An 18,380-nucleotide genomic window follows, 5' to 3' on the forward strand; every position below is an offset into this window, starting at 1 on the left:
TGGCCCCATAAAGTCCCTGGAACCCAGTCCAGGGTTGTGTCTCTGCCTCCCCAGTGAATGGCGACCAGAAAGAGAAATTAGGCTCTGCTGGGGTTAGTATAAGATTGCACACTCCGCGCAAGCACAGTTCTGCATTTCATGTCACATTCTAGTTTCTCTCACCTACACGGAAGATTCCGCCTTTTGCTTCAAGAGGGTGTAACTGTCCGGGGTCTCAGACGGTCCCGGACCTCCTCCGCAGCCACAGCCTCCTCACAGGAGAGGTGTCTCCATCCTCTTGTCAAAAAGCTTTCACGTGATTCGCTGTCAATTTGTTAAGAGGAAATAGCTCGGCTTCCAGGATAAGCTGCTGACACACCTGTAATTCTGTAGGAAGCCCGGCTGCAAACGACACCACATAGATTCGAACGGACCCAAAAGCAGAGAGCTTGAGGTTGCTTGCTGGGCGCAAGGACGAACACACAGGAAACCTGGCGGGCGGACGAGAGCGCCAGACACCGCGCCCAGCCCCGCCCCTACGTCGCCGAGCCCCACCCGCCTCCGTTCCCGCCCCGTCATGTCGGCCCCGCCCCGATACGCACGCGCATGCGCGGTTTCCTGGGGACGGAGGCGGATCACGCGGAGCGACGTGCGCGCTCGGGGTGAGTGAGTCTGTGTTTCTGGTTCGTACCTGCGCTTTCGGGTCCTCTGACCCCCCGCTCCTGACACCCGGGTTTCGGGGTGGCCCCCTAAGTTAAAATCTCTGAACCCGCTGGTCGCTCTTGCTGTCAGTTCGTCGCTTTCGCCTCTCGCGGCGTCGCCATAGACGTCCTGAGTCCTGCGGCTCCGTGCCGGTCGGGAGTCTGCGTCCGTTTCCCGTTAAAATCGCTCTGAGGCAGGTGCCCGCCCAGCCTTTCTGCCTTCGGTCCGCGTAGACACCGACCGCATGCTGCGTCGTTTTCCTGCTCAAAACCTTTTCTCTGATGCCCCACTCCACTCCCCTCCCCCCCAACCGCGTGGTCAAGTCCTCACTCAGGAGGTGGGTACATGCCCTTCACCCCCCTCCAGGGAGAGCAGAGGAGAACAGAGATGGGGAGAAAGAGGCAGAAAGATATGGGGTTAGAGGCCACCAGAAAGTTTAGGGAGAAAGAACGCAGGGATTGAAAAAGAGGTTGCAACACAGTCGGGCCCAACAGACTGGAGGAGGAGGAATAGAGAGGGAGGGAAACAAAAGGGTAAAGAGAAAGGGAGAAACACAGAAGTGGACAAAAAGAGAGGAGAAAACCAGAAAGACAAATACAGAGAGCAAAACACAGAGGTGGAGAAAGTTTTGGACCCTAACCCGGGCGAGTATTTTGATTGGATATGGGATATTAAGCTGGGAAGTACTGACTAGAGGCTCTATAATCTAATTAAAGATTTGTTGAACTGCTAAAATTATGCAAAGGGAATGAGAGTTACAAAACCAGGTTTGTGAGACATCTGCATTTTCTATTTGTTGCACCAAAAGATAATTTCATTTGCAGCCCCTATCCACCCTGAGGGCAGAGACTTAGCTCAGTCAATTCCAGGTCACCATCTTCCCTTTCAAGAAATGGGGGAGGACTTTCTGTACCTATGGCTCATGTCATTTTTTTCTGAATTTGATTTATCCTCACACTTGTTTTAAGTTAAGAATTTTTTTAATTTCCAATTATTTTTCTTAGTTTTATTGTTCAGAGAATGAGGTTTTTATGCTTTCTACTCTATTATATATTGGAACTATTTGATGTCTGTAAATAACTATAGTATTTCACTATGCGTCTGGTAAAGATGCTGGTAATGTTTTAACACGAAAAACCTAGTTTAGCCAGTTAGTTTAGAAGTCAACAGTTTATGTTTTCCCTGAAGTGATCTGATAAATTAGTGACTTCTGAGCTGAAGTCTGCACCTACATAGATGTTCCCCTCAAGTTCCCTTTGTCCTTTCTGTACAAATGTTGAAGGATGGGCTGGATGGATGTGAAACTTTGTTCCAGTAGCGCCCATGTGTCCATGATGAACACATTGCTCAGAGCCCATCTCCAAGTGACCCTCCTTCATGTTTTCCTAGACTAATAACTATTTTAAATTCATTTTTTAAATACTTTTCTGGAAAAGAGGAACTAAATGCTTGCGTTTGATTAAAGCCATGAAAGAGAATCTTCTCTTGCTCAGGAATGTGAAATGTAATCTGGAATTAGAACAGACCTTTTCTACTGCCCTCTGCAGGCCACCACTTACACTCTGTTCTGCTCATTGAACTCAGTCCTCTTCAGGGTATCTTGGTAAACTTTCTCCCCTCTGAGCCTCAGTGCACCCACCTGTAACATGAAGATGATAGAGTAGACCAGGAATTCTGAGTCTGAGCTAATGGGATCCCTGAAATGATTTTCAAAATTTGGCATGTGTCTGCATTTGACAGTTTTCTAGTACAGGGTGCCCAGTTATTATTTGCAATGTGTCCCAGTCCTCCAAAAATAATGAAAACCGCTAAGAAAGAGGCAGGGACAGAAGCTCAGAGACAGAGACATGCCTCTCCTTCAGCTTCACTCCCCCACCCCGTGTTTTACGAGTAAATCTTAAGTTTGATTGTGTCGTCTCCTGGCAATAAATCCTCTAATGGTTTCCCATCACCCTCAGGACAAAAATCTAAGCTAATCAGTGTTGCTACAGCAGGGAGCTCTGGAGTTGGGTAGCCCTTCAAAGTTTGTCCAAATTGAGGCAGGCACAGACTTCCATATCCTGCATCAACCACTCATTGGATGTGTGCTGCCTTGGGAGGAGCCAAGATTTTGGATGAGGCAGTTTCCTTACACTTCATGCCAAGTGAACAAAGGACCAAAGGACAATGCAGTTGCAGCAGAGTGTGTGGGCTTCAGTGGGATGGTCGGGCTTTCTGGAGAAATGGGTGAAAAATTCACTTATTGGTCTCTGTATGGAGTTTATTGTCCCAGCATCCCTCCTGTTAGAGTGGGCAGCAGAGGGCCATCTGTCCCCTGTACTGAGGTTTTCCATATGTGTATACTTGTGGCAGTGGAAGGGAGTGTGTTGATTCTAATCATTGAACAACATATTTTTGTCATACAGGATAATCTAACCTGAGAATCTTAGAGGAAGAGGACAGAAAGTTGGAATGGCTCTTTCCGAGGTAAAAGTCACATTCTCAGTTGACTGTTCTGTTCTCTCCTTCCTAAACTGCCATATGTTGTACTTGCCAATCTTCTCTGTCTCTGAAGGGTCCTACCTAAAATGTTGACTTGGTGTTATTTGGCTGACAGTACTCTTCAAAGTACTGTCCAGATTCAGTGGAATCCCCACGAAAAACCGAACAGCCTTTTTTGCACAAATAGGAATCCCAATTTTAGAATTCACATTGAATTCGTAAGGACCCCAAATAACCAAAATAATGGTGAAAAAGAAGAACAAGGTTGGAGGACTAAAATTCCCGATGTCAAACTTGACTACAAACCTAGAGTAATCAAAACTGTGCTTCCAGCTTGAGGATAGAAATCTAAATCAGAGCAATAGAACTGAGAGTCCACAAATAAACCCAGACATCTGTGATCAGTTCCTTTTTTAGAAGGGTGCCAAAAACTTTCACTGAGAAAAGAATAGTCTGTTAAGAAGTGCTGGGACAACTGCGCATCCACATGAAAAAGAATGAAATTAAACCTCTACTTTTCCCATATAAAAAATTAATTCAAAATAAACCAAAGAGTAAGTCTAAGACCTAAAACTATAATACTCTGTTGAGAACATAGGGGTAAATGTTGATGATCTTGGATTTGGGAGTGAACTTTTAGATATGACTCCAAAAGCAAAGGGAGAAAGACAAAATAGATAAATTGGTGTCCATAAAAATTAAAAATTATGTGCATTTGAAGGGCACTATCACGTAAGTGAAACACAATCTACCAAATGAGAGAAAATGTTTGCAAATCACGTATTTGATCAGAGTCCAGTATCCAGAATATATGAAGAACTCCTACAACTCAACCACAATTCAAAGAACTCCATTAAAAAATGGTCAGAGTACTTTAATAGACATTTCTCCATGAAAGATACACAATGGCCAACAAGCACATGAGGAGATGGTCAGTAACATCAGGAAAATGCTAAATCAAAACCACAATGACATAGCATTTCACACGCACCTGGATGAATATACTAAAACAGAAAATGGCAAGTGTTGGTAAAGATGTGAAGAAATTAGAATCCTGACACGTTGCTAGAAAATGGTGTCACTACTGTGGAGTACAGTGTGGCAGGTTCTTACATTAAACCATGTAACTGGTAATTCCACTTCTAGGTACATAGACAAAAGAATTGAAAACAGAGATTCAAACACATGTTCATAGTATCACCATCAACGTTAGCCAAAATGTGGTGACAACTCAAGTGTCCATGAAATGATGAGTGAATACATAAAACGTGGTATAGTCATACAATGAAATTATTCTGCCATTAAAAAGGAATGTAGTCCTGACACACACTACACCATGGATGAGCCAAAACTATTATTCTCAGTGAAAGAAGCCGGACATAAAAGGTCACACATTTCATACCATTCCACTGATATAAAAATATCTAAAATAGGTAAATCTATGGAGACAGAAAGCATATTAGTGTTTAGCAGGGCCTGCGGGGAAAGAGGAGTGGGAAGCAACTGCTTAATGGGTAATGGATTGCCTCTGGGATGAGAAAGATGTTTGTACAAGATGTGAATGTGCTAAATGCCACTGAATTGTAGTTTGAAATGGCTAACTTTGGGTTATGTGAAGTTCACCTCAGTAAAAAGAAACTTAGAGAACTATAACTTGCTCTAAATTTTCTTACGTGGATCACTGAGAACACTCACCCAGCCAAGTCAATCCTTACACATCTCTGCTTGTCCCATTTTGTGTCAAAATAAGAACTCTGTCCCTGTTGACATGGTGAAATGTGCTTTCCTTTCAGGGACGGTTGACCTTCAGGGATGTGGCCATAGAATTCTCTCAGGAGAAGTGGGAATGCCTGGACCCGGCTCAGAGGGCCTTGTACAGGGATGTAATGTTGGATAACTACAGGAACCTGCTTTCCGTGGGTGAGGATAACTTCCCCTCTGAAGTTGGTAACTACTGTTGTATATCTTTGCATTTTCCCTTGTGAGTCTCCTGGGAGCCCCTGACTTGCTTGTCTGAGTTCCAAGTCCCTGTTGTTGAGAGAGTGATTGAAGCTGTTTGGATTCAAAAAGGAAAGCCTTCCTAGTATGGCACATGGACTCTAACTTCCCCTTTCTTCAGAAATTCTGCACGTATCATGTGTGATCAGTGGGGAGAACCTTACAGCAAATTTTTAAAACTACCTGCACACCTTTTTTTTTTTGCTCTAGAAGGTACGCCTTGAGCTAAGATTTGTTGCGAGTCTTTCTCTTTTTTTTCTTTTTGCTTGAGGAAGGTTAGCCCTGAGTTAACATCTGTGCCAATCTTCCACTTTTTGCATGTGGGTCACTGGCACAGCATGGCTGACGAGTGGTGTAGGTCCACGCCTGGGATCTGAACCTGTGAACCTGTGCCGCCAAAGCGGAGCGTGACGGACTTAACCACTATGCCAGTAGGCCACTCCCAGATGCCTGCATACTTAAAATAACTCCTTAGCATTCAGGCGGCAGTCAGTTGACTGATTTTCGAAATACTTCTATAATGTTTTCTCTTCTTGTTACCAACCCAAGTGGACTTGCCTTCTGGTGAGTTAAATAACCAATGGAAGTTGTCTCACAAAGTAAAATGTATTTGCAGCAAATAGGAGGCCATGAGGAATCATTTCCAAAGTCATGGCATCCCTGAACAAAGGGAAGCAGGGAGTTTTATTTCAGTTGGAGAATGAATATTCAAAAGGGAAAAGCAGGTATTTGCTTGCACAGGCTCAGTGGGAGAACATGCTTCCACATAATGAGGCCTAAGCTCCTCCTGGAGAGAGCTTTGCATTAAAAATAAGGCAGAGGTCTTGGGCACAGCTCTCCTGGTGAGGCTTGGTCAGTTTTAGGATGGCTGGTGGTTATATCTCCCTTGAGTTTCTCGCTTGGTCGGTTTCAGGATGGTTGGTGGTTACAACTACTTGACATAGAAAAGGAAAAGAAACAACTTTGAAAAACAGTTAATTGCTTCCATACCCACCATTGAGTTTCTCGAGGCACCTAGTTGGTGAAATTCTTAAATGAACAAAGAGCAGAGAATGTGTTCTGGAAAAATATAGCGTATCATGTTCCGTTTTTCTTTTGTAAGATGAAATCTCTCTTGAGTAGAATATTATCTCCATTTTTGAGCAAGGGAGCTGTTCCTTGCCGTGTTTAGCCCTGGGCTGTTCAGAGTGAAGGAAAAGTTAAGAAAGAATGCAGACGGATTGGAATGTATAGAGATGTGAACACAAGTAAGAGCTCAGATACATGGGCTCAGAGTAAGCTGCCCTGTTAAATATTGTTTGAGAAACTCTCCTCAATGGGGAAAGATCTGTGGGAAAATAAAAGTTTATTTCTGGGCCGGCCCCGTGGCTTATCGGGTAAGTGCGTGCGCTCCGCTACCGGCGGCCCGGGTTTGGATCCCGGGCACGCACCGACGCACCGCTTCTCCAGCCATGCTGAGGCCGCGTCCCACATACAGCAACTAGAAGGATGTGCAACTATGACATACAACTATCTACTGGGGCTTTTGTGGGGCGGGGTGGGGGGAGTTAAAAAAATAAATAAATAAAAATAAAAGTTTATTTCTTATGAGCTCTCAAAAGACATTCCCCCTACCAACCACAGACACGCTTACCACTGCTGTTGAAATGTGTAAACGTTTAAAATCTCACTCTACCATGATGCTCCAGCTCACGCAGAGGCAGGCAAAAGCTTTATCATGACATAATTACTCTGTCATCTGGTTCCTCGGACCACTTTGGTCCCTTGGTTTGAGGGAAACAAGATGGCCTTCTCTATGGAGTCTTCCTTCCCCTTGATCTCTCTAGTCCGTAGAGACCAGTGCTGAGGCCTCTGTAGTCCTGATCCCAGGACCTCTTCACTTTCCATTCACATTTCATGTCCTTGGAAGAACTTCTCAGGAGATAGACAAGAAAATAGCTGCTCTTCCGTTGTCTCTGGGGTTCCGTGAAACTCCCTGGGCTGTGTCAAGCCCTATCTGCCTGTTCAGGCCCCTCAGCCATCTCTTCAGGTCTCTTTTTGCCACATGTGTGTAAAGACAAATGGGATTTGAGATTGTTAAAGAGATTTTAAAGTTTGAGAATGTTTGACATTGTCACTGAGCAGTAATGTAAAGACTAGACACTGAGATCCTCTCTTTGGTCCCCATTGCTACATGGGAGTATATCTCAGTCTTTCAGGAGTTCACCCCCCTTATATTTTTCTCTCTCTTCCTGCTCTGATTGTCAGGGAACATAGAAAGACTTTGGTCTTCGTGACCTCTTATTCTCCTGGATTTTGCCTCCGAAACTTGCGTTTGAAATACACATTCCAAGGGTCTGAAGTTTTATCCTCTTTTTCTGTTGAGATAACTCATCTTTAGGTGATGAATGACTTTTGGTGGACTTCCCTGTGGAGGGTGTTTACTGGGTAACAAAAAATTCTTGAAGAAGAACACTGATTAATAGTGTTAGAACATCATCCTTCTACCTACAGAAGTGCCTCTGGAAGCCAGTGTGTAGTGGTCAGCAAGTCCCAGGACCCTGAGGTGGAAAGTATTAGGAGAGCCTGACTGATAAGTGTTTCTAGTTATCCCGGTTTTTGAGGAGTTGAACGCTGTCTCCTAAGGGCAGTATCACGGTACTGATCAGACATAATGTGATCATCTCTTCTGAGCCGGCAATAAAAAAAAGGTGTAGGAACTTAACCTGAGGAGAACACTGTCCAAGTTCACAACCTTATTTCTGTGAGACTCTTGAGTAAACTACTGTTCATGCCACATTGTGTATCCCCTGTGTGTGCTGTTGTTCATTCACCTTCACCGAATATGCTTTGACACATCTTATTGAAGGAGTTTATGAAGTGAAATGGTGCCTGCATTTTTTAAGTCTCCTGCACTTTGTTTTGTTTAAGTCACTGATACTTTCATCTTGCAAACTTCGTTGTTATAACTGACCTTGTTTTCTATTTATTTCATCAGTTCAATATTTTTCATGATGTTTTGTTTTGTTTTTTTCCTACAATTTGGGGTTGGGGGGTCATGCAATGAATATTGTTTTATATACTTCATGTGATTTCTTTCTCAATTGGTCATGACTCTATTAGTTTGTCCATGACGTGTATAACCTCCAGAATTTTTTGAAAAGATAGTCTTAGTTATTATTGTTACTTCTGTTTCATATTACTTAGTACTTAGTAGTGTTGAGACACCTTTTTTGGTGGACAATTATTTTGAGCACTTTTAGTTTCACAGCAAAATAGAGTGAATGGTACGGAGATGTCTCAGGTATTTCCAACCCCCACACATGCAGACCTTCCCTATTATCAACATCCCCCACCAGTGTGCTACATTTGTTATCATTCATGAACCTACACTGACACCTCATCATCATCCCAAGTCCATCTTTACCTTAGAGTTCACTCTTGGTGTTGTACATTCTGTGGGTTGGACCAACATTTAATGACACATATCTACCATAATAGTATCTTATAGACTAATTTCTTGCCCTAAAAATCCTCTGTTCTCTGCCTGTTCATCTCTCCCTCCCTCTTAACCCCTGCAACCACGGATCTCTTCACTATCTTCATATGCCTTTTCCAGAATATCATATACTTGGAATCAAACAGTATATAGCCCTTTCAGAGCTGCTTCTTTCACTTAGGTATATGCATTTCAGGTTCATCCATATCACTTCTTGGCTTGATAGCTCATTTCTTTTTAGTGCTGGATAATACTTCCATTATCTGGGTGTGCCTCAGTTTCTGTCTCTGTTCACCTTCTGAAGGACATCTTGGTTGTTTCCAAGTTATGGCAGTTATGGATGAAGCTGCTATAAACATTCATGTGCAAGTTTTTATTGGAAATAAGTTTTCAACTCTGGGTAAATACCAAGGAGTGTGATTGCTACATCATGTTAGAATATGTTCAGCTTTGTGAGAAACTCCAAAGTGTCTTCCAATGTTGCTGCACCATTTTGTCTTTCCACCATCAGTGAATGCCAGTTCTTTCTCCGCGTTGTTGCCAGTATTTCCTGTTGTCAGTGTTCTAGAATTTGTCTATTCTCATATCTCATTGTAGTGGTATCTCATTGTTTTTACATACTTTCCTCAATTAAACTTAATGCATTTTTGAAACTGAGAATTTTTAATATGTCGAAAACACTTTTGTTATTAAGTTACGTCACTACGGAAATACCATTCAAATGGTTTTCCATATTTTTTATATAAGATATATTGCTTTTTTCCACAGTATATGAAGTTTTCTGAAAAATGCTTGGATTTGATTTTAATTCCACTGACTTTTTATATTTTTTGCTACAAATAGTTTATTCTAAAAATTGATCTCTCTGTGTAGATTTGTCATGCACAACTTTGTGTACTAATCTAATATTTAAATATCCCCTTTCATGTAATAGAAAATAGGGTGTTTTTTACACTCCATTGTCCCCTCAGTACTTTTACTTCTGAGAACTGTGTGCCCAGACCATTTAAGTTCTTGAAATTACATATCTCAATTAACCCATGAAGCTTGTTTTGTTCTCTGTCTTCTCTTTCACCTGAATTCTCTAGAAAGTCACCTGGTCCTTATTGACACACATCCCATTGCTGTCCTTTTGTTCTGAGTATTATTGGACACTTATTTTGCTTAGCACATCTCTGCACATAGTCCTCTGCTGTGGATCACCGTGGTACTGCCAAAAATTGTTCCGACACTTAAATGCTGCAATTAACACCCTTTTTCCTTGCCAACGGTTTTTTGCTCTCAGTCATTTAGTAATTCCCTTTAAGGATACTGCTTTCTGATGATGTTTGTGAAGTTAAAATTCATTACTTTTAGATTAGTGTGTATTTCTATGAATTCATAAGGGTAATAAGTATATGTCTACTAATACATATAGTAAGAACACTTGCCACATGTTATCTCGTATATCTTTGGGACTGTAATGTTAAAAGGTCCAAAGAAATGATTTCAGATAATTAAGATATTAAAGAAAGGCAACTCTCTTATTTTTATATAACAAACAAGGACACTTGAACTAAAAGACTCAGTGTGTCAAAACTGATAAATTTCTATTTTTTTGTTGTTGTTGTTTTGTGAGGAAGATCAGCCCTGAGCTAACATCTGCCAATCCTCCTGATTTTGCTGAGGAAGACTGGCCCTGGGCTAACATCCATGCCCATCTTCCTCTACTTTATATGTGACGCTGCCCCAGCATGGCTTGACAAGTGGTGCGTCAGTGCGCGCCTGGGATCCGAACCAGTGAACCCCGGGCCACCGCAGCAGAGCGTGTGCACTTAACCGCTTATGCCACTGGGCTGGCCCCGATAAATTTCTATTTTTCAATCTATATAATAGAGTTCATGAGTTATGTTTTACCAAATATAATCACATCCCCAATGAGTTGAAACTTTGACAATAACCTCCTGCTAACTTTGTTTCCACCACAGAACCTCTGTGCCCCTAGTCAGAGATCATCATCCAGCATCCATGGTCACCTTTCATTACTTGACCTTTGAGAAGGTTTTATTGCAGCCATATGTGTTGGTACAGAGTGAATTCATCCATTCTGCCCTTGGTGGTCTTTTCCAGATTTTTGCTTTTGTGTCTTCCTAAGAACGTTCTTGTACATGTCGTCTGGAATATATATATGACTCTCTTGAGTATATGCCTAAAAATGGAACTTATGGCATATTCAATTTGATTACTTTTAGAGAAAATATTGGAATAGATGTAAATTTGCATTCTTCCCATAACACCGCACAGTCTCCCTTTTTAATCTCTTCCTTGTTTGCTTTATCCCCATAGTATAGTTCCTATGGAATGAGTATTATGCCTCTTGCTGAAAGAGTTCCTCTCCTTTTCTAAATCCCAGTCTTGGCCTTTTCTCAGATCTTTTGTTGATCCAGATGAATGACACTGTGCCTTTCTGTATATTAACTTTGAGCACCTAGGCACCCTAGTTTCCACAGGACCCACGCCTCCCTGTGCTACATGCAGTGCATTATATCTTGTAGGTTTTCTTTTGCAATTTTTTTCTATATTGTTTTCTTTCACCTTAGATACCATTTTCAAACCACATCCTATATACTATCCACTTTTTATGAACCTCTAACTGGATCGTTAAGTGGTACTTCAAGAGAGTTGATCTGTGTACTAGCTACTATATAACTGTAGACATGAAATTGTAGTTGAGATTTCTGACAGTCTTCCATAATTTTTTTTTGTTTTTGCTTGGGGAAGATTCATCCTGAGCTAACATCTGTTGCCAATCTTCCTCTATTTTCTCTGTGGGCCACCACCACAGCATGGACACTGACAAGTGGTGTAGGTCCATGGCCAGGAGCTGAACCCAGTCCAGTGAAGGGGAGTGTGCTGAGCTTAACCACTTGGCCACCGGGGCTAGCCTTTCCTTTTTTCTTTTTTTTGCTGGGGAAGATTTGTCCTGTGCTTACATCTGTTGCCAATCTTCCTCTTTTTGCTTGAGGAAGATTGGCCTTGAGCTAACATCTGTGCCAGTATTCCTCTATTGTGTATGTGGAACACCGCCACAGCATCGCTGTTGATGAGTGGCGTAGGTCCATGCACAGAAACAAAACTTGAGCTGCTGAAGCAGAGCACACTAAACTTAACCGCTAGGCCATGGGGCTGGACCCCTAATTTTTGATCTTTATAATGTGCGTTTACCTGAAACTGATATTTCAAATTTAGTGATTCTCAACATATTGTTCCTTTTAACTATTGTCTGTTCTTTCCTGAATGTAAATCCTTTCTTTAGTTCCTTAGGAAGAATTCTTTAGAATTTCAGAGACTATTATTTTCTATAGTTGTGGTTAGTTATTAAATTATCTGGTGATTTATCATGGGTTAAAAAAATGTTTTGTTATCGTAGTTTTACACGTGTATTCTTTTAGTATCTTTTTCTAGCCTCGTATCAACACACCTTATTATAAAGATTAAGAATTATGGAAGACAACCTCAACTCTCCATGAGGATTTTATGCCTATGGTTATATACTAGCCAGTGTGTAGATCAACTCCCTAACTATGGAGTATCATTTAATTATCCAGTTATATGGCCAGAAAATATGTATAGCATGTATGGTTTGTTTTGAAAATTTGTTATCAAAGGTGAGAGCAAATATTAATATGTAAAAAGTATAAAAATAAAAGTGTAGAAATCTATATATTACAATGGTGTTTAAATACAGTGATTCATAAATTTCATAACTTTGTTCATTATAAGGATTGAGTTTTGTAGAATTATCTAATTCAATATAAAACATTTCTCTTGAAACTCAATAGGAAGCCTTTCTGCTGGATTTGCAATAAAGGAATTATTGCCAAGAGAGGACATTAATGAAGGAGAATTCTGCCATCTACTGGTATTGGAAAGAACTGAAAGCTGTGGCATCAAGGATTTTGACCTCAAAGAAGTCTTGGAAAATATACATGAGTTTGGAAGTGTGTGGGGATATGATGCCAGAAATCACAAAGCAGTGCCGTTAATCCATAACGGAAAGCTCACTCATAGAATAGGTGAATGTAATAAAACCACAAATAATTTTCCTGAAAAGCAGTCTTTCTGTAGGAAATAATATGTACCAATATTTCATGCATGATGAGCCATTGATAGGAAATTTGTTAAAACTGAAAAATAACATAAGTGATGCTAGAAACAAGTATGTAATGTGTTTCGAAAATAGAACTCAATCAGGTTTGCAGGCACACTTGGCGGAAGTGCAGAGATTTCAAACTGAGGAGAAAATTTGTGAATGCAATCCAGTTGAGAAGTCTATCAACCATGATTCTTCAGTTTCACCACTTCAACAAATTCCTAATGGTGTTAAAAATATTTGTAATAAATATAGGGAGGTTTTTAAATATCTTTTGTTACTTACACAATATGGGCAAACACATACTGGAGAAAAATCTTACAAATGTAATAAATGTGGGAAGGCTTTTAGCAAAAGCTCATACCTCTCAAAACATGAGAGAATTCATTCTGGACAGAGACCTTACAAATGTAATGAATGCAACAAAGCCTTTGCTAGCCATTCAAACCTTACTCAACATAAGAGAATCCATATTGGAGAGAAACCTTACAAATGTAATGAATGCAGCAAAGCTTTTGCTAGACATTCAACCCTTACTCAGCATAAGAGAATCCATACTGGAGAGAATCCTTGCAAATGTAATGAGTGTGGCAAAGCTTTTACCCTTTATGATGGTCTTAAAGGACATCAGAGAATTCATACTGGAGAAAAACCTTACAAATGTTATGAATGTGGCAAAGACTTTGCTGATTGTTCAGGACTTACTAAGCATAAGAGAATCCATAGTGGAGAGAAACTTTACAAGTGTAATGAGTGTGGCAAGGTCTTTGGTGAAAAGTCATATCTTGCAATTCATCAGAGAATGCATACTGGAGAGAAGCCTTACAATTGTAATGAATGCAGCAAAGCCTTTGCTCGACAGTCAAAGCTTACTCAACATAAAAGAATCCATACTGGAGACAATCCTTACAAATGTAATGAATACAGCAAGGCCTTTGCTAACAACTCAAGGCTTACTCAACATAAAAGAATTCATACTGGAGAGAAACCTTGCAAATGTCATGAGTGTGGCAAGGTCTCTAGTCACAGGTCAAATCTTGCAACTCATCAGAGAATTCATACTGCAGAGAAACCTTACAAATGTAATGAATGTGGCAAAGAAATGCTGATTGTTCAGTACTTAGTAGGCATAAGAAAATCCATACTAGAGAGAAAATTTACAAATGTAATGATTGTGACAAATCTTTTACCCAATTTTCATGCGTTAAAAGACATAAGAAAATCCATACTGGAGAGAAACCTTCCAAATGTAATGCATCTGGCTAGGTTTGTACTCAAAAGCAGAACTTCACAATTCATCAGAGAATTCCTACTGGAGAGAAACCTCACAATAATAGTGATTGCAGCAAAGCATTTGCTGAGGATTCAATCCTTACTCAGCATAAGAAAATCCGTACTGGAGAGAAACTGTACAAATGTACCTAAGGTGTAAAATATTTTGCCCAATTTTCAAGCCCAATTCATCATTAGAGAATCCATACTAGAGAGAACTCTTACAATTATTATTAGTACAGCAGGACTTACCCAATTTGCCAGTCTTCCTAGGCAACAGAAAATATTAAAAATAAACATCATAAACCTAATATATGTGGCAGGACTTGTATTTAAATGCTCAAGCTTTGAGAATTCGTAGGAGCAAGAAATCTCACAAATATGAGGGAAACAAAACTTATGCAAGTGTTCAAGCCTTTCTCAACATCAAAGACTCCATTTTTGAGAGAAATCATATAATAGGAATGTATATATCCAAATGTGATGAATGTGATCAGCTTTATCAAATATACACAACTTTGTGGTCATGAAAGAATTCCTATAAAATGGAAGCCATACAAATGTGTCGAGGCCTTGAAGCAATGATCTCAGTCTACACCCAAGAATTCATACTGGACAGAAATATGACAAATGAATTGAAGGTGATACATTGTTTAACCCGTTCCTCAATGAAATACATGTTAAATTCATACTCTAGGGAACGAGTTTGATGTGTGTCAAACTGTGTTTGATGATGAATCAACCTCAGATGTTAAACTACAGACAGGATTAAAAGTTAAAATTATTTATGGGGCCAGCCCAGTGGCGCAAGCGGTTAAGTGCGCACGTTCCGCTGCGGCGGCCCGGGGTTCGCCGGTTCAGATCCCGGGTGCGCACCGATGCACCGCTTGATAAGCCATGCTGTGGCAGCGTCCCATATAAAGTGGAGGAAGATGGGCATGGATGTTAGCCCAGGGCCAGTCTTCCTCAGCAAAAAAGAGGAGGATTGGCATTGGATGTTAGCTCAGGGCTGGTCCTCCTCACAAAAAAAAAAAAAATTATTTAAAGCTCATGAGATGATGTGTGTCAATGAAGCAAGGTCATCAGTGGAAATATCTTATGTTCAGTTTATAAAATGTTTTTATTCAGTTATTTGAGGTTTCTTGAAAAGGCTACGTTATTATTGATGACTAACAACCTGAAGTTTGAAGCCTATTGATTTTATACTTTCATTACATGCTTTTCATTTTTCACCATGATGGTCTCAGGGAAGAGATCAGTAAAGTGAAAGGACCTCCATCATTAGGAGGGTTTATTCATACCCATGGAACCTGGAAAAACTAGTATACTGATTTTAAAGTACAATATGGTATAAATTTGAGAGCATAGGGAGTAGCAGAGAATAGATGTAAAATGTTATCTAAATTACTGTGTTTTCTGTGGTCACAGCCTCTTGAGATTTGTTGCTATGACTATGGGCTTCTGTTGGTGATTATCAGAAAGATTGTTCTACAAGATGATCATGAGATGGAGTAGACCGGAACATTAAAGAATGATATTTTCACTAGAGTCGAATACTGGGTTGGTAAGGATGGCATATGTAGTTGAAAAAATGGAGGGGGAATGATGATGTGCCTCTCTTTTCAAAGGTAATAGAAGCTGTATATCATAGATTACTGAAAATTTGTCCTTTTTTTTAAGAAACTGAAGTGACAGTTATAGAGGACAGTTGAATCAAAAGAACCAGAGTAGAATGTGCTTGTGAAGGATGCAAATTTGGCCACTGAAATTGCATTTTCATACCACTTTATTTAGCATGTATTATACTTCTCATGTCTAAATGTAATCTATTTTTGTAACTCTAAATGACTCATGTCCCTTCTATTGACCCAAGCATATCCCACCTCATTGGAGTGCTTCCTGATAAACACTGATGATCCATTATTAGGCTCTCTAGTTGAATGGCGTCTATAACAAATTCTTTCCATGTTACATTCAAACAACTTAACAACATTGGAAATATATATTCATAATTTGCTTGTGAGTTATTCACTCCTTGATCTATTTCAAGTTATTTCTGTGGTTGTCAAGAAAATACCATGGTAGTGCAATTTGAGGTTCTCCCCTACTAAAACCTGCCTCTCTGTCCATAAATATACACCATTTGATGTTACTTCTACATGCCTTTTTTTGTGTACCGAAATAAGATGCATGGTTGCACGTTTACATGATCTGAAAATAGAAATATAGTTAGCATATGAAAAATATTAAATAAAAATAAATTTCAGAAATAAGGATACAGATAATCTTTTTTGTTGCTTGGAGCACTCAGGGAAATGATTTCAAAAGTTACTATTCATGACTTTATTCTTAAGAATGAATATGCACACAGGGAATTTTTTTGATATGTAAATCAGGAATTTCATATACCGGCATACTTAGGAGACATTGCAGCTTTGTTTCCAGATCACTGCAATAAAGCGAATATCGCAATAAATGAGTCACACAAAGTTTTTGGTTTCCCAGTGTGTATAGAAGGTATGTTTACACTGTACTGTAGCCCATCAAGTGTGCAAGAGAATTGTCAACAAAAATCATCTGGAATAAGAGAATTTAGTTATGAAAGCTTTGCTGCTGATACAGTTTGTAAACTGGGGAGATCCAGCCTCCAGAACAAATAGAAAGTATGCTCCAGGGGGGTTGTTGGAAGGCAGACTTTATACACAACAGGGATTATTTTCAAAGCCCTCTAATTTGTTGGTTCCCCTATAGATACTGGTGTTCTAAAATCAGTTATATCAGGCTTCTGGCCGTGTGTCAGGAAGGAATGCCCAGTTTCTGGCAAAAGTTGTGGTTTTTCTGAAAACGGAGTACATGACTGCACCTTCCCATTTGCAAGTCTGCTTGAACTGTTTTGTTTTATGTGCCAGTTAGCGACGCAGAGTCAGTTTTATCTTTCTCATAGGGATCCTGTTTTTTTTTATAATTTTAATTGTATATTTTCCCCTTTTGTTTGGAACCTGCCACAGGAAGGATTGATGATCAGTTTGGTGTTTGCTCTGCTTCAGTGCAGAGGTGGCCTCGGCCTACCTCAGCTCCATCTAGGCCCACAGAGGGACTCATGGGCTTGGTGCGCCTTAGTTATCCAATTGAGTAACTTGGCCATGCAGGTTAGGGGTCCATCCAGGTACCGATTATAGGTCAATACAGGGCTCAGAGTGGAAGTTTCTGGAGGTTCCAGTGATGGTTGCATCTAGGATCAGAAGATGTTGAGTCACCATGATGCAGGTTGGATTTTCATGGAGGCATGTGTGGAAGCAAGCCAGAATTATTTTAAAGAACAATCAGATGCTTAGTCCTAAAACCAATGATAACATGAGGACCTGGAAACCCAATCTTAAGAGTGAGCCCAGACTTGAGGGTAACCAACGAAGAAGATCTGCAAGGCATGAGTAGGGAAATAGGAATGAGGTTATACATGTAATCTCTTATTTATTGTTATGCAGGGCCATATTTGAACAATGGTGCAGACAAGATGGAGGAAAGCCAAATTCAATAGGATGTGCCTATACTTTAATGAGATCCTCTAATCCTATAAAAGAGACAAATATAGTAGCTAGGTGATCATACCAATGAAAAACTACATGTGTCCATCTCATTTTGAGGAAAGGGACATTAGTGACCGTTGTTAATTGGGGTTACTCCTTCCTTGCATCCCAAAGAAAGCAGGGTTTAATGCCCTAGGCAGCTAGGTGCAAGCCAAGGCCAAAGGTTTGTTCCACGTAACTATTGAATTCTGTTATTGTTCACCCGGTAAATGCCTGGTTGGTGAGACTAGTCTGTCCCAAACCAGTCACTTTCTTTAAAGCTAATGGTATTTTTGCATGACTCACAGGATATCCATTCCATGTCTCTGAGTGCCGTTAGGTTGACCTTGTCTGGAAGCATTTCCTTGTTCTAGTCATAAAGGTGCCCATATGTCCAAAGTTCCATAGCTATGAGTCAGTCAAATATATCCATCCAAGATCTGAGTGATACAATGATGTACACCTGAAATTTTTACAATGTTATAAACCAATGTTACTGCAATAAACAAAAAATTTAAATAAATAAATAAATAAATAAATACAATAATAAAGTTGTCTATAAAAAAAAAAGATCTGAGTGAAACGTTATCATGGTTCTCATCCTTGTATGTAGTTATACTTATATTAAAGTATAATTAATCGATGCAAATTGTGTATTTAAGGTTTACAACATGATCACTTGAAATACATACACAGTATGGAATAATTATGATAATCAAGTTAACACATTCATCACCTCACGATTACCATTTTTTGTGTCTGTGTGGTAAGA

The 18,380-nt window shown here is 40.1% G+C and overlaps 1 protein-coding gene across 1 annotated transcript; it reads left to right on the plus strand.

The window, feature by feature from the left end:
* The first annotated feature begins 589 nt into the window (after positions 1–589).
* Positions 590–14,175, plus strand: LOC147912780 (uncharacterized). The gene is given in 6 exon segments (XM_087422059.1): positions 590–641; positions 3,087–3,147; positions 4,956–5,109; positions 12,460–12,721; positions 12,723–13,891; positions 13,894–14,175. Coding segments are annotated over 5 exon segments (1,743 nt in total). The 5' UTR covers positions 590–641; positions 3,087–3,132; the 3' UTR covers positions 14,037–14,175.
* The last annotated feature ends 4,205 nt before the right edge of the window (positions 14,176–18,380 follow it).

Source organism: Ceratotherium simum, chromosome 33 (assembly GCF_057802395.1).
Source record: "Ceratotherium simum simum isolate JZ-2026a chromosome 33, ASM5780239v1, whole genome shotgun sequence".
Classification (NCBI taxonomy): Eukaryota; Metazoa; Chordata; class Mammalia; order Perissodactyla; family Rhinocerotidae; genus Ceratotherium; species Ceratotherium simum.